The sequence below is a fragment of the Barbus barbus genome (genome assembly GCF_936440315.1).
Source record: "Barbus barbus genome assembly, chromosome: 27".
NCBI lineage: Eukaryota > Metazoa > Chordata > Actinopteri > Cypriniformes > Cyprinidae > Barbus > Barbus barbus.
The window spans coordinates 21253193-21271135 of record NC_136755.1 but is presented as its reverse complement, the minus strand read 5'-3'; the positions used below and the strand labels follow the sequence as shown (position 1 = coordinate 21271135).

At 38.0% G+C, this 17943-nt stretch overlaps 1 protein-coding gene across 2 annotated transcripts in view; it reads right to left on the bottom strand.

Annotated features, from left to right (window-relative positions):
* LOC306846791 (nuclear factor of activated T-cells, cytoplasmic 1-like) overlaps window positions 1-17943 on the bottom strand; it is a 45185-nt gene that overhangs the window by 19114 nt on the left and 8128 nt on the right. For both annotated transcript variants that reach the window (XM_079380403.1, XM_079380404.1), the window contains exons 4-6: window positions 17453-17655; window positions 15968-16140; window positions 14042-14182 (exon numbers count right to left, since the gene is read on the bottom strand). In XM_079380403.1, coding sequence (XP_079236529.1) covers window positions 14042-14182; window positions 15968-16140; window positions 17453-17655 — 517 coding nt within the window. The remainder of the gene's footprint in view (window positions 1-14041; window positions 14183-15967; window positions 16141-17452; window positions 17656-17943) is intronic.

Genomic DNA, 17943 nt, shown 5'->3' with positions numbered 1-17943 from the left:
TTATGGTTAAATCTGTCTATCGAAAGTGATTTTACTCCTTATTTTTATAAACAACATATACATTACACTTCAAAAGCTTGGAGTGAGTGGAGTCAGTTTTTTTTGGAAAGAAATTAATACCTTTATTTAGCAAGAGTGCACCAAATTGATCAAAAATTGACAAATAAAGACATATGTAATGTTACAAGATTTCTATATCAAATAAATCGAATAAACAAATCATGGTATCCAAAATAGAAAAATAATAAGAAATCCTTCTTGAGCACCAAATATTAAAATAAGTATCATGTGACACTGAAGACTGGAACAATGGCTCCTGAAAATTCAGCTTTGGCATTTCAGCAGTAAGTAATACTTTAAAATATAAAACAAAAATTTTAAATAGTAATATTTCACAGTATTACTGATTCTACTGTATTTTGATCAGGTAAATGCAGTTTTAGTGAGCATAAGAGAAAGAAATTTACTATTTCTTTCAAAAACTGAAATAACTTACCGACGCCAGACTTTTAGAAGTAGTATAAATATCAAAATGAGAATATATCAATAAAAAAAGCTCAAATAAACAGAAGAGAGAGTTAAACTGACCAAAATGACTGTCTCCATCAGTGATACTGTTTCACCCTGATACAAACTCTTGTGTGTGATGTCACCACTTGGATGAGGTCCCAAATTATGGATAGGGAGAGAGCAAGACATGTGGTAAACCAGCATAATGTCATACTACCATTATGAAGTTTTTTTCAGATCTCTACTTTAGACTTTCCTCTCAAGTACTTTGTAGGGCTGCAAGAGACAAATATTTTGAAACTGAAATTAAATATTATATATATATATATATATAATTTTTAATCAATTTGATAAAGTTACAAAAATTATGTTTCATACAAAATATAGCCTAAACTACATAAACGTCAATTTGCACATTGTTGGGAATGACTGATTAAGTGATGAAATACTGTATTCAACTGATGAATCAACTTAAATACCAATCCAACTGATAAAACAGCATGGCATGGCCTTAATCCCAGAATTCACTGCAACAAGCCAGGTGAAAAAATACAAGTTTTACTTAATAACGAATCCATTATTATTGATTAGTCACTGCAGCTCTAATTCTTTGTAAATAACACTTTCACAATCTTCAATCATTCTGTTCCCAGCCTTTCTCTCGCTCTCCTCATCTCTGCAAAGTTTAAACCTTTTCCTTCAGCCTTCCCTCCAGTGGGACATCCTTAAGTGCTAGTGCAGGACTGTGGAGCCTGTGGTCATAAGAGCCCTCTTCTCTGCTCAGACTGAGCCATGTGATTGGAATACCTGCCCACTCTCCGCGCTGGAGAACTGATGAGGACATGATGTACTTCGTCTTGACAAGGTGCTCAAAAATCAGCCACTAACCACATCATATCAGAATACTTGCTCAGAGAGAACCAAACAAGCAACCAATAAATATTCTGAGCTATTTTTCCAAGGTCAACCTGACATATATCACATACCAAACTCTAACTAGATTTTTACACGTGGTTACATGTATAAAAAACTGCCCCTGATGGGTGCGTGCCAGGGTCTTATAATGCAATTGCTATTTCAGAGTGGTTTATATGATATTTCTATGTCGTTGCTAGGGTGGTTGCTAGGGTGGTTGCTTACTGGTTCAAGTCAAAAATGCCCACCCCGTTTCGCTATGATATTCTGGTCTGTAAATATGGCTTTTGATCACAAACTTTGTTTAGAAAGCCACCGGTTCCGCAATAATTCACACATCAAATTCACCCAAAAATGAAATTCTGTCATCATTTACTCACTCTCAAGTTTTTTCATACTTCTATGAGTGTCTATGAGTGAAAATAAAAGAAGATATTTTGAAGGATGTTGGTAATCAAACAGTTGCCGATAGCCATTGACTTCCAAAGTATGGAAAAAAAATACTATGAATATCAATGGCTACCATCAATACACTCATATGGGTTTGTAACAACTTCAAAGTGAGTAAATGATGAGTTTCATTTTTAGGTGAACTATCACCTAACGGGACAGTTCACTATCACCCAAAAATGCAGGCCGTTCCAATTTTGTATGACTTATCAATGTTATGAATGTGTCACTATTATGATAAACATCATGCAGAGTCCAAAACAACATTGGACCCCATTGACTTTCACTGTATGGATGAAAAAAAAAGCACTGAGACTTTTTAAAATAGCATCTTTTGTGTTCTACTGAAGAAAGTACTACAGGTTTGGAACAACATATTAGCATGCAAAGAATTTTGAGAAGAGTTTTGGGTAAATTATTCCTTTAAGAATTAGGGACTGACTATCACTGATAGCTAGTGATGCTTGTCTCAGCAAATCCCACTCAAAAACGAACTTCAAAAGCCGAAAACTGTTTCTGGATCATCTTGTACTTGCCAAACTCCTCCTAAGCCCACTTCAGAATCAAAAGCCCTGTTGTGTTGTTGATTAGGGTACGCCACAAAGAAAGAAATCTTAATGCCCCGGGCGGTCGGGGTAGTAGGCAGTCAGGGAGCTGGGTGGTGGTAGTGCGCGTCCAAAAGCCTCCCTGGACTGTTGTACTGTAAACACACACAGATGCGGCAATGCAGACCTGCTCGCCACAGCCTTGTGAATAGACTCCCTTGTCCTCCCCGAGCAGAGAGCGACTCCCCCTCATCCTCTGGGCAAAAGGGATCAGCCTATGGCACGAGAGAGAAAGGGGAGCTCAGGCTGGGATGACCCTAATTGCAGATGCTCAAGCGAGCCAGTTTTCCAGAACGTGCTAATGAACAGCAGCTGTGGAGTCTTCGGGCGAGGAGCCCTGCTCTTCTATGCCACGTTAAAATGCTACAATATGCTCGAAAAATATCCTTTTCATTGCGTTTAAATGAAAAGCAATAAAAGACGCCAAATTATGCCAGGCCATTGTTGTGGATGGTCTGTTTATGAATGTATAATATTATTTTTTGTTGTTCCTTAATGAGGAGACAATGCAGGGATTCCCTGAGGCTTGTGGCTGTGATTGGTTTGTTTGTGAGAGTGCGCCATTGTTGCCGAGGGTTGTTGAGGACAAGCCAAACCTCAGGACTCCTTCACACGGAGGTTATTGTTCTGAAGTGTGAAAGGCGGACTCCCGCATGAGCTTTTAATTCACGAAGCTTCTTTAGAACAAACTCATCTCACACAGAAAACCCATAGAAACGACTCGCGACTTACAACATTATTAATGGTGCTTGTTAAGGCGCGCATCACTATTACTATTGCTAATAGGGAAGGTTAGGGATTTGAACAACCCTTTAGATTATTGCCAGGTGGATGATAAAAAAAAAAAAAAAAAAAAAAAAAACACAAAAAACTAACAAATAAAAAATAAGATAATACCAAAAACAAAATAAAAATAAGATAAAAACCCTTAGACTTAAATTGAAGGAGAGCCAGTCAAATAACTTTTACAAAAATTACAGAATTCTTTTAAAACTGACAAAGTAAATTACATAAACTTGAAATGAAACGAGTAAAAAGATCATTTAAAATCAACAGTTTGTTGAGTTTTTCTGCAAGTTACATTGTTACTCCAGTATGGTGAACGGCCTGCCTTTGTGTGAGTCACTGAATCATTGCTTCAACCGTTTTATTCAAAATCACTGATTCTTTCAGTAAAAATTAAATCTCGGTTAAATGAGGGAGTTTTACTCAGTAGCGGCTCCTAACAATTCAATGAAGCAGTGAGAATGATTCAAACTGTTAACTCACAAATGAGTTTGAGACATTTTTGTGACTGTCTCAGAATCAATTCGTAAGAGTAATTTGTTCGCAAATTGGACAACAGTCCTCCAACTGCTGTTGCTGTGGTTTTGAAGCATTGGTGCACACACCTAAAAACATATTTGATGATGCTGTATACAGACCCACACACAAGTTTTTGCAAATGGATTTTAAATGATTGTTACAATTTTTTATTCTTTGTTGTAATTTTGATGATTTTGAACTCTGAGACTTAACCAATACTGGGGGTTGATGCATTTAAAGCAGAGGTCTCACACTCAATTCCTGGAGGGCCACAGCTCTGCAGAGTTTGGCTCCAACCAGCTTCAACTCACACCTGCTTGGAAGTTTCTAGTGATCATGAAGACCTTGATTAGTTGGATCAGGTGTGTTTGATTAGGGTTAGAGCTAAATTGTGCAGAGCTGTGGCCCTCCAGGAATTGAGTTTGAGACCAATGATTTAAAGTGTATAATCAAACTACCATCTGCTTGTTCACCATACGTTTTAAGTGCAAAGAAATTGGTTGAAAAGGTATTTATGGACAAAAGTGGAGACCAATCTTCACCTGTGCTGTCGGGAACCAGCCATGAACGCAGACAGATCTAAGTCAACTAACTGTTCTAATGAAGACTGACTCACACACACAGGTCTGTACCTGGATACCTTAAATTTAAAGGGTAAGAATAAGATGCTCCAGGTCAAAGCATGGTGCTACAGCATTATCATATGCACTCACAGACCAATGCACAAAGAAAGTGGGGGAAAAGAATTTTAAGTGGTTTTGCAGCTGGGCAGGCAATGAAGTCCAATGATTCCAGATGTAAAAACGTTCCTCTCTCATGAGGGAGTTTCTTTGTGTCTGCCTCTTTCTTTCACTCTTTTTTTTGCCCATTATTTTTCCTTCTGTTAGGAATCCCCACTGTTCCGTAACACACCCACACGCACATATTAACTGTAAGACATCTAGCCCAAGCACACAAACACATAGACCCTTTCCAGTCAATGGAAAAATTTTCGATTCTAACAGGGACCATTATAGATCACAGGCCTGGCCAGTGTCAAATAAAGATAACAAAAACAAGTTCTGTTGTTACGAATTTGAATACAAAGTCAACAAGCTGCTCTACCACTGACACCGTGAGTTCTCCAACAATATTAACCTGATATGCATCTCAGGATGCCAACTTAAAGAACTTTAAAGTTGAGAAATTCTTCTTTCTCTCTCTTCCTCTCTGTCCACGTCTACAGAGAAAGAAAAGGAGATGTCTTATCTTTAGTCATCAGCATGTGCTAAAATCTTTCTTTGAGGTGTCTGACTGTGCTGTGATATCTAGACCAGACAGTGAACTCAGATTAGTAACATACACATATTAATCACAGATGACTCTGATGTGGATGGACCAGATCATTTCAGCAGACACGTTTATACAAAGCCACAAAGGATACAAATCTATCTATCTATCTATCTATCTATCTATCTATCTATCTATCTATCTATCTATCTATCTATCTATCTATCTATCTATCTATCTATCTATCTATCTATAACCTGAATTCCGGAAATGTTGAGACATTTTTTTAAAATTTGAATAAAATGAAAACTAAAAGACTTTCAAATCACTTGAGTCAATATTTTATACACAATATAAATTTTACACTTTTATCCACTAAATGAGCTCATTTTAAATTTTATGCCTGCTACAGGTCTCAAAATATTTGGCATGGGGGCAATAAAGGGCTGAAAAAGCAAGATTTTGAAATGATTCAGCTGGGAGAACATCTAGCAACTAATTAAGTTAATTGACATCAGGTCTGTAACATGATTAGCTATAAAAGGGATATCTTAGAGAGGCAGAGTCTCTCAGAAGTAAAGATGGGCAGAGGCTCTCCAATCTGTGAAAGAGTGCGTATTACTAATAAGATTGTGAAATACTTTAAAAACAATGTTCCTCTACGTCAAATTGCAAAGGCTTTGCAAATCTCATAATCTACAGTGCATAACATCATCAAAAGATTCAGAGAAACTGGAGAAATCTCTGTGCGTAAGGGACAAGGCCGAAGACCTTTGTTGGATGTCCGTGGCCTTTGGGCTCTCAGACAACACTGCATCACTCATCGGCATGATTCTGTCATTGACATTACTAAATGGGCCCAGGAATACTTCCAGAAACCACTGTCAGTAAACACAATCTGCCGTGCCATCTGCAGATGCCCACTACAGCTCTATCATGCAAAAAAGAAGCCCTATGTGAACATGGTCCTGAAGCATTGTCGTGTCCTGTGAGCCAAGGCTCATTTAAAATGGACTGTTTCAAAGTGAAAAAGTGTTGTATGGTCAGACGAGTCCAAATGAGACATTCTTGTTGGAAGTCACGGACGCCGTGTCCTCCGGGCTAAAGAGGAGGGAGACCTTCCAGCATGCTATCAGCGTTCAGTTCAAAAGCCAGCATCTCTGATGGTATGGGGGTGCATAAGTGCATACGGTATGAATGAATGAATGAATGATGCATTTATATAGCGCATTTATTGTGTATTGCCGTACACCCAAAGCGCTTTACAATCATGTGGGGGTCTCTCCTCAACCACCACCAGTGTGCAGCATCCACTTGGATGATGCGACGGCAGCCACAGTACAACGGTGCCAGTGCGCTCACCACACACCAGCTACAGGTGGAGAGGAGAGTGTGATACAGCCAATCAAGTGGATGGGGATTACTAGGAGGCCATGATTGATAAGGGCCAGTGGAGGGAATTTGGCCAGGACACCGGGGTTACACCCCTACTCTTTACGAGAAGTGCCATGGGATTTTTAGTGACCACAGAGAGTCAGGACCTCGGTTTAACGTCTCATCCGAAAGACGGTATGGGCAGCTTGCATGTTTTGGAACGCACTATGAATACTGAAAGGTATATAAAGGTTTTAGAGCAACATATGCTCCCCTCCAGACGACGTCTATTTCAGGGAAGGCCTTGTGTATTTCAGCAGGACAATGCAAAACCACATACTGCAGCTATTACAACAGCATGGCTTCATAGTAGAAGAGTCCGGGTGCTGAATTGGTCTGCCTGCAGTCCAAATATTTCACCTATAGAGAATATTTGGCGCATCATTAAACAGAAAATACGTCAAAGATGACCACAAACTCAGCTGGAAACCTGTATCAGGCAAAAATTGGACCAAATTCCAAAACTCCAGAAACTCATAACCTCGATGCCCAGACGTCTTCAAACTGTTTTGAAGAGGAGATGCTACACCACGGTAAACATGCCCCCGTCCCAACTATTTTGAGACCCTTAGCAGGCATCATATTTGAAATTAGCTCATTTTGTGCATAAAATTGTAAAATTTCTCAGTTTAAACATTTGTTATGTTATCTATGTTCTATTGTGAATAACATATTGGCTCACGTGATTTGAAATTCTTTTAGTTTTCATTTTATTCAAATTTAAAAAACAACCTGAATTCTGGAAATGTTGCGATATCTATCTATCTATCTATCTATCTATCTATCTATCTATCTATCTATCTATCTATCTATCTATCTATCTATCTATCTATCTATCTATCTATCTATCTGTCCGTATGATATCTATCTATCTATCTATCTATCTATCTATCTATCTATCTATCTATCTATCTATCTATCTATCTATCTATCTATCTATCTATCTATCTATCTATCTATCTATCTATCTATCTATCTATCTATCTACCCATTCATCCATCCATCCAACCAACCTTCTACAGTATCCATCCATCCATTTATAGTATCTATCCATCCAGCTGTCTATAGTATCTATCCACCCATCCATCCATTTATATCTATCTATCTATCTATCTATCTATCTATCTATCTATCTATCTATCTATCTATCTATCTATCTATCTATCTATCTATCTATCTATCTATCTATCTATCTATCTATCTATCTATCTATCCATCCATCCATTTATAGTATCTATCCATCCAACTGTCTATAGTATTCATCCATCCAACCATCTATAGTATTCATTCAAACAACCGTGTATAGTATCCATCCATCTATAGCAGGGGTGGCGAACGTCGGTCCTGGAGAGCTGCAGCCCTGCAGAGTTTTACTTCAACCCTAATCAAACACACCTGAACAAGCTAATCAAGGTTTGAAGGGTTAATAGAAAGCTACAGGCAGGTGAGTTTTAATTAGGGTTGGAGCTGAACTCTGCAGGGCTGCAGCTCTCCAGGACCGGAGTTCACCACCCCTGATCTATAGTATCAACCTTCCATCTATAGTAACCAGCCATCCATCCATCCAACCATCTATAGTATCAATCAATCCATTTATAGCATATGTAGCGTTTGGACTAATCAGACACACATTTATTCATTATATTTAATGAATGAACCAGCAAACCATCTCACTGTGAGGGTCTATGGACCCTTCCACCCGAAAGAGCACCCTAAAGGGCTCACCCTACCAGGGCAACCATCTGACAAGACTGTTTTATTGCTCAAAAGCATGTGAGATGTGACGTGCCGTAAAAACTAACCCTTCTGAAACCCACGCAATGCCCATACAAACAAAACTTTCCTCCTTGTTACTCGTAGACAAACCTTTCTACGGATAAACATGCATCCCAGGACATTGTGTGTACGATTTTAACTATCTTGCATAGTGTTTCTTGCATTGGATTTTGTTTTATGCATGCTTTATGAGTGAAGTACTAGTTAATGTAACCCCACCTATATCGTGTCTCCTACCAAATTAATGCTCATTTGATGACGCACACTTTGGTGTGCACCACCTTCTCATAGAATGCCATGTGTGTTTGTAATTTAATCAAAGTATAGACTGCCAGATCCTTTCGAACCATGCTCTCAGACAAAGGGTCATAAAGCCCCAATATTTTCAGCCTCCCGCTTGGAAATTCAGCCTTTCTCATTGGTCAAGCCCATCCTGAAAGGTGTGACTCTTCCCTGACTTTAAAGGGTTCACGCACATGTCCGCCTCTCTCTTCTGCTAAATCTTCCGATTGCTGCCTGTGTGGAGCGACTCACGGAGAACCTGAGCCGGTGCGGGCGCACCCGGCAGGCCCCAACATCTAGGGCTGTGTGCAATCTCCCTAGCCTGGGAAGATGGCTCCTGACCATAAAGAGTCAGACTAATACCATTGGAGTTCGTCCTCACTCAACCCTGGAATTCACCATCATGGAAATGCCCTCGATCAGACATTTCTCTCTCCCCGCTCCCAGCAGCCTCTGCATCTTCATCTCCTGATTGCGGCCTGCAGTTCCACAGCGGCCCATAGGGCCAGCAGGCCCCATTTTACACACAGCCATGTGCTTATTTAGGAGAGAGGACTCTCTCAACCACAACAGTCAAGAACAACCTCGGAGTTTCAAGAAATTGCAACTTCGCCATCGAATGGAACCGTCCAGACTTTCTTCAGAGGCTTCACAAGACTCTCGTTCCACAGCCAAGTCAGATGCAAGTATCGCTCCTTTCACCACACAGAGGTTTGTTGTAAGCTATCGTATACTGTGCTTTAAATTAGAGACTGATGGTTCTTTCAGATGGTCAAGTCGGCCTCATTCCCCCCGTTTCTGTCCGCTTTCATTCATCCAATCTCACTTACCCTTTTCATGTACCATGTATGTGTGATTTGTGTGTGTGTGTGTGTGTGTGTATGTATGTATGTATATGTGTATATATATATATATATATATATATATATATGTTTGTTTAGTTATGCGTTTGTGATTTAGTTAATAAAACTTTGTGAACAATACATGAGTATTTGTTTCTGATTCCCTGCTTACAACAAAGTCAATTTAACTATTTTGATCTTGTTACATGCTCTGAGTAGTAGTACCTTAAAAAGGGTATTTCCCTTACCCTGGAAATTCAGATTTCTTTGAATTGATAAATAATCAATACTGAGCATTCGCTATAGTATCCATCCATCCATTTTTAGCATCCATCCATCCATCCATCCATCTATAGCAGGGGTATAGCACCACACTTGTTCCTGGAGGGCCGGTGTCCTGCAGAGTTTAGCTCCAACTTGCCTCAACACACCTGCCTTGAAGTTTCAAGTATACCAAGAAAGACCTCGAATAGCTGGTTCAGGTGTGTTTGATTAGGGTTGGAGCTAAACTCTGCAGGACACCTGACCTCCAGGAACAAGTTTGGTGACCCCTGATTTATAGTATCTATCCATCCATCCATCCATCCATCCATTTATAGCATCCTGCTGTCCGTTCATCCATCCATCCATACGTAGTGTATTCATCTATCCATTTATAGCATCCATCTAGCTATCCATCCATTTATAGTATCCATCCATTCAACCACTTATTGTATCCATTCACCCATTTATAGTATCTATCTATAGTATCCATCCATCAATCCAGCACCCATAGTATCCAGCCATCATCCATATTATCCATCCGTTCATCCATTGTCTGTCTGTCTGTCTACCTACAGTATCAGCAAATCCATAGCAACATCCCAGAACACATTAAAAGTCATCTAGAAACAGCATCTCCTCAAACTACAGTAATCAAATTACACAAGGCCTAAATAACTAAGTATTTCAAACATTCAAATAAGGCTTTGTCAAAGACATTTGTTTCTATTCTATTCTATGGAATTAATAATGACAATAATCCATTTGAACATTTCGCTTTACGTTCAATCACCAATCAGTTTAAAACGATTTGCCTACACTTCTTTCTTTTTCTCAGTCTCAGTATTTTTCCTCTCCCTTTGCATATTAGTTACTGTCTATGACTTTCCATTTAAGACACGCTCCAAGTACAGATGGGAAAGAGTGTATGAAGTCACGTTGCAGCTGAGAGGAAGCAATGGTCAGAAAGAAGGAGAGAGAGACAGAGGGATTCCCTGTGTGTGAGTCACGTTGTGGGAGCCCCCTCTTTACTCATAACAAAAACAACCCGTTCCTTTGAGATTGAACCCGCAGAGGACTACACAGAACTGCAGACCTCAGATTCATTTCAACACCTTTTCATTAACAGTTATGATGTTGATTAATCTTACAAAAACATTCATCTAACATTTATCAGTTCAGGAACAGTTCACCCAATAATGACATTTTTCAAGCATATCTTGGCCACACATCTAAATTTTGGTCTGTTACTCACACACGTGCAATTGTATAGATTATGAATATAGTGTGCAAGATGCTTGGACCATTTCTATGGTTTCATTTTGGATACTCATACACTTGCATAATATTCAATGCATCTTTTCTCAAAAGACCTTTTGTGTCTCACGTAATTAAGAGGTTTGGAACAACATGAGGATGAATAAATAATGATACAATTTTATGGGTGAACTATCCCTTAAACTATTTTTATTTACTAAAACTAGTTAATGATGATACTAAAAATCCATACAGAGGCTGAACTGCTTTGTTCCCTTCCTAAAAACAGAGTGTTTCCCAGTTTTAAAGAAGCCAGAGTTTTATAGGCTAGATGATGGCAAATGCAAATGCAGGGGAATAAGTTATAAGGCAATGAAGCAGGAGCATGTGACCGAGCTCATGAAAAATGATAGTGGAAAAGATTTGTCTTTAGAAAACTGGACAGAGAGAGAAAGAAAGCGAGAGGGCTGTTGATGCCAATGGTGGGCTGGCTCAGGGATGTTTCCATGTGAGGAGTGCCCAAGAATCCACAGCAGATGCCAGACACGGGGAAACCCTTCTCAAAAACAAGAGCACACACCCTTCTGTCGGCAAACACACACATGCCCTCTCTATCTCTCTTTCTCTATCTCTCCTTTACACAAACACCCACGCACATATGTGCACAAACCAAAAATGTAATGTGGGTTAGACCATGTAATTGATGCTGCAATTAAAACAAATGCTCATTCATCAGTTAATCCACAACAACATCTTTCCATCCATCCCTTTAAAACTAAATGTAAATAAGATAATATAAAATTTAAAATGACAAAAATATAATAAATAAAAATTATAATTTCATCATCAAGATAGAGAAAGAACAAGAATTGCCTGTTATATTAAAGAGAGGTTTCATATCATTCTACAAATTAGAATGGATTTCAGCAGCTTCATTTCCCAGAGTTCCCTTCTTCACAGCTAAAACAATGAGGCCATTTCCTTCAGGCTTTGTGTTACGGATCGCCAAACATCCAGCGTGTTTACATTACTCGGCCTTGGCCTTGTCTGCACCTCCTGCCTTTTTTCCATTTATTTTTGACAAACTCATCAAGGAAATGACTGTTTGTAAATCTCAGGTATCAACAGTCAATGGCTACTGCTTCTATTTTCCATATGGAAAAAAGAGAGAGACCTGAATAAAGACAGACAAAAAAATCAAAACAAACGCCCAGACACAAGGGACAGCCCAGACTGCACTCACTCTCTCTATTTGGGCTCCATTCCTGGGCAGCATAGGCAATGGAAAGTTCTGGAAATGTAAATCTGTTGGGTTAAAAATACAGCGCATTAATGTGCTCCACATGTGGCACTCTGGCATTGGGAGGGATATTTTGACGGCAGAGAGGGGAAGGAGGAGGGATGGAGGGAGTGGTAGGAGGGTTTTTCTGGAGGAAAGCATACACACACACTCACACTACTGAAGACCAGAGTTTAAGAACAAAGCAGGGCTTTTCTACACATACTGTGCGGTTTCTAGGGGACGTCACAGTATAAATGCTCTGCGTAAACATTGACGCTCATGACAATTACAGACAGATAAGCAACTGCATCAAGCCTTGGGAGGACGATATTCATATTGGATCCCTTTACTTCCATTGGCATATGGACAGAAAGTTGCAGTGTGTGATTTCTGCACCACTAGTGGAATTAAAACAAATTGTTGATTGAGCAGCACAACACATGGCTCAACCAACAGGATAATTTTGGGATGAGATTAGTGTTCATCCAAACAATGGCTGATAGGGCAGTTTGGTAAACTGGTTTTAATCAGTCAATTTGGTTTTCTATTTAAATATATATTTAAGAAATTCCTGTAATGGCAAAGCTGAATTTCCTGTAGTCATTACTCCAGTCTTCAGTGTCACATGATCCTTTAGAAATCCTTCTAATATGATTTGGTGCTCAACAAACATTTCTTATTATTATCAATTTTGAAAACCATTGTGCTGCTTAATATATTTATGAGGAATCATTTGTAGGACAACTTCACACCATCTTAAAATGAAATGACATATAACACGAGTGCAATAATGACTTTGCATGACCCACAACAAACTAAACATAATATTTGCTCAACCAATGGGATAATTTAGGGACGGGATCAGTACTGGGTAGATTATGAACAAACTATAGCCTGTTAGTGATTACAAATTACATGAAAATCATAGTCAGTAATGTAATCCTGATTACTCATTTCAGGCAATTGTTTTCTGACTACTTTTGGATTACTTTTAGATTACTTTTGAACTACCTTTAAATGGGATTATTGTTCTAAAAAAAAAATTTTACTTCTTTGTAAGTAATTTTAATCCAATTATGAGTATTTCTAAACGTAATATAATCCAATTACATAATAGTTCATAATTGTTTATCCAAAAAAATGGAAGACAGGAGAGTATTTGGGAAATAGGGAAGTTTTTGAAGTTAAGCAGTGTTTGACTCAAACCCAGTTTGCTCACTATCCGTCCTATATAGTATGCAAGGTTAAAATCCATCCCAAATCATAGTGGATTGAAAACAGCATGCCAAATGTGTCCAGATGGCACACACACATGCTTTTGGGCCTAATATTGTCCAGATCCTTTATAACTACACAAGAGGACTGGTTTGTGATTGTTCTCTGACTGAACATAATATTATTGTTCTCTACTGAAACATAATATTATAAATCTGTTTTTGTTTTTAGGGTGACAATCTGTGAAATGGATTATGGTCAAAAGTGATGTGCTAAACGCAACTAAATGTACTAGACATGTATTGGCAACTGAAAGCATAATCAATAAGCCAAAATATATTAATTAACATGCAAGAGATGGGAGACAAACTTTGCGAATGATGCGGAGATTCCTTGTGGGCCTAATTATAACCCAATACTCCTGTACAGGTTTACATCACACTTAAAACTATGTTATTAACCATCGTCAGCATTACGTATATCCTTGTACTTAGGGGAAGTATGCAAATTGGGATTCAGCCTTTGTCCCTAAAGAATTATCTTCAGAAACCTCCCAAAAGAGAGGCAATTTCAAAACAATTCCTATTGCTCACACACACACACACACACACGCACACACACAGCTCCATGTTCCCTACCTTGTGCTCGCTCCACAAACACCACCTTGGAGTCGTGCTGGAAGTTGTGCCCGCTGAGAAGCATCTGTTCACCCCCTGAGGCGGCACAGCTTTCCATGCTCTGTTTATCCACGAGGGGCAGCTCCTGTGCTGAGCGCTGGGCTGCAAGGAGGACAAAGAGACAAAAAAGAAAGAAAGTGAGGAAAGATATGGAAATGTGCAGAACCACTCAAATCTGTATACATACACATCTGTACTATCTGTACAACTGTAGGGTAAGCAGTTAAATCTCAGTACAACTACAATATTTTCCTTAAAAAAAATTGGAAATTTAAAGAAAACTAAATTAGGAAATATGTGTATATACTAGCATATATATATATTTATATATATATATATATATACACACACACACACGTTATGTTCAAAGGTTTGGGATCTGTAAGATTTTTTTTATTGTTTTTAACAGAATCACTAAGGCTGCATTAAAAAAAAACATAATATTGTGAAATATTATTAAAATAAATGTTTTACATTTTTTTTTGTATTTCTTTTTTTTTTTTTTACCTGTGATGGAAAAATTCATTTTCAGCATCCATTACTCCATCTTCAATGTCATATGATCCTTCAGAAATAATTCTAATATCCCAAATTACTGTGCTGCTTAATATCTTTGTAAAAACTATTATACTTCTTTAAATATAAATGGTAAGAAATTTCATTTATTCAATTTTTTTAACAATGCAAAAGTCTTTACTGTCGTTTTTTTTATATTTATGGTGTATTAATCTTACTTACTCAAACATCTGAACTTTTGAACATACACATACATACATAAATACATATATACATACACTGCTGCTCAAAAGTTTGGGATCAGTAAGATTTTGAATGTTATTAAAAGGTTGTTAAGGCTTCTGCTCATCAAGGCTGTATTTATCAATCAAAAATTCAGAAAAAAACATTAATATTGTGAAATCTATTGCAATTTCTAATATTGGTTTCCTATTTTAATAAACTTTAAAATAGAATTTATTTTTGTGACGCAGCGCTGAATTTTCAGCATCATTACATTTTCCTTCAGAAATTATTCTAATATGCCGGTTTATTATGAGTGTTGAAACTGTTGTGGTGCTTCATATTGTTTTTTGGAACAATGATACTTTTTTCTTTGATGAATACAAAGTTAAAAAGAGCAGCATTTGTTCAAAATATAAATCTTTTCTAACAATATAAGTCTTTACTATGACGTTTTATTCATTTAACACATCCCTCCTGAATAAAAGTATTAATTTCTTAAAAAATAAAATAAAAAAAAATGTACTGACCCCAAACTTTTGAATAGCATTGTATATTGTAACACACACAAAAAAATCCTTTTTAAATAAATGCTGCTCTTTTTAACCTTTTATTAATCAGAGAATCCTAAAAAAAAAAAAAACAACACAGGTCCCAAAAAAATACACACATACAGGTACATATATACATATACATACACACACACACACACACACACACACACACACACACACACATATATATATATGTATGTATGTATGTATATGTTGAATATATGGCAGTTCAGTCTGCACTTTCAGTTTGTGCTTTTGAAAATGTTACCTGATATAGGCTTCACATGTCTTTCATTTATGTTTACCCTTTATATGGAACCTTTAACCCAGAAATTACTCACATTTTAAGAGCTGTGCTCATTATCAGAGCAACAAGAAAAAAAAGTGTGTACATTAAAAAGTCAAATCTGTCTTTGATTTATTGATTCAATCCATCTAATTTCAACATTCCTGTCAGTAGAGCATAATGCTAGCAAGCTCAGGAAATGAATTAACTGATAAAAAGTATACACTGAATGCAATGTTAGTCACATTGAATTGAAAAAAAAAGTCAAATTAAAAAAGGACTTGGTGAGATTTTAGTGGCATGACTCACAGCACTCAATGGGGTTAGATGCCACCTGTAAGGACACCATCCTGCCATTAGGTTGGTTGATGTGCACACGAAACACCATCCTCACACGTGTGTTCTTCCGTCCGATGTCTGTCTCGCCCTTCCGGAGCTCGATGTCTGAGTTACGCAGCTTGAGAATTCCAGCGCAATCGATTCTGTGGCACAGAAAGAACTTTAATCTTTTAGGAACAGACTCAACAAATCCTTTCAGAAGTACAAAAATGTGCTGTAAATATTGTTAGACAGCTGTTTAATAAACATTTTCTCGGAACAGAGTAAATGTTTAATTTATTGCCTCAATTTTTTGTACCATTTCTGCCAAAAATTACGCCTGGCCCTTATTCTGCGCTGCATAAATAAATGCCCTTTCTTTCTCGCCTCTTCCAAATCTGCGTCTGACATGGCAGAGTTTACTTTCTCCATTATTATTATTATTATTATCCAATTCTCAAATCCTTCAAGCCAACGCAAGTAAATAGTTATTTAAAAGCCTGTCAAATTTTTGCATCGAAGAAACATTTAGGGCCCTTTATTTAAGTTGCACATGAGTGAAATGATCCTTAAAGCTTACTTTTTTAGGCAAAAACAGGAAATCTGAATGTGTATGTCGTGAGGATGAGCACATTGTGTTTTAGGTGTCATCCTGATTTTAGATGAAAATTTTCATTATTTAAAAGATGTAAATTAGATGTAATATAAAATAAAAAGCTATATAATAAATGGAATCATAAACTGAATTATATAGGCCTACCAAATGATTAATTATACAGCTACTATAATAGAGCAAGTCATCGTTGCTTTTCCAAAACAACTGCCCATGTTGAGCTTCCAGTATCCCATTTCAACACAATGCGTCCAAACCGAACTCCACATACAAAGTAAAAATCAGCATTTTCTCTCCAACCAAAATGTGAAATGAGATACTAAAGAGTGTAAAATTGGTTAAACTGCACTGACACAGGGACATAACCAATGTTTGGCTTTACTACAGAAACGTGACAACGCTCCCCAGAAAGCTCTGAAACAAGATCCAGAGGGGTGTGTGTTTTTTTTTTCTTTTTTTGCATAAGTGTTACATCCATTATAGAGTGGGAAGAAAATGCTGAGCTGGTAAGACCGCTACCGCCTGGCTTGCAGAACAGACCCCAGTGCGCCATTATAGGCTCCACACGACCAGAGGCCTCCTGTAACACGAGCCTGTAATACAAGGGAAACCCACGGCGCTGGGACTCCTCGCACACACAAAAAACACATTTCTGCTAAGCAACTGTCTTCACAACAGGAGGATCGGCAGTAAAACGGAGGGGTGTCTAAAGAATCAATGTTGTTTATTGCAGGAACCATGAACAGGATGCATGTGGATATACATAATTATGAGGTACAAACAATTCCCCCCACTGGGCTTGGATGTTTCTCTGTGTTTTTCCTGTTTCTTAGTGTCTTTCTGAGATGTGCACGCATACTCACATGGCCCTCATGTTACTCTCGGGCAGCAGAGGAATCTCAAGAACTTTGGTGTTGGACTGCAAGACTTCGTGACTTGGTGTGGACACGGTCTTCCCGGTAATGCGGTGGACCTGGTAGAAGGCATGAGGCCGGAGAAGACGGTCGTCTGCTGTCCCAATGAAAAGCTGTAGGGTCAGAGGCTCACTCTCCATGTAGCCGTGAAGCTGAAAAGATACAGATATGAATTTATTAGCATAACCTGTTTCTACAAGAACAAGAAAGTGACATAATCACAGCCAATCAGAAGATGTTTAATGTAAAATGGGATTTTTGGACCACTGAGATTTCAAAGCAGGTGCTGAACAAATAGAAGCCAAACAATCAACAAAATATACTGTTCCTCATCAAAAACTCAGATGGCAGCTACAAAATGAAGCTACATTTTGTCAGTTGATTGGTTTTTATTTCTTCAGCATGTGGAAGGTAGCTCCACCCACACTGAAATCTCATTG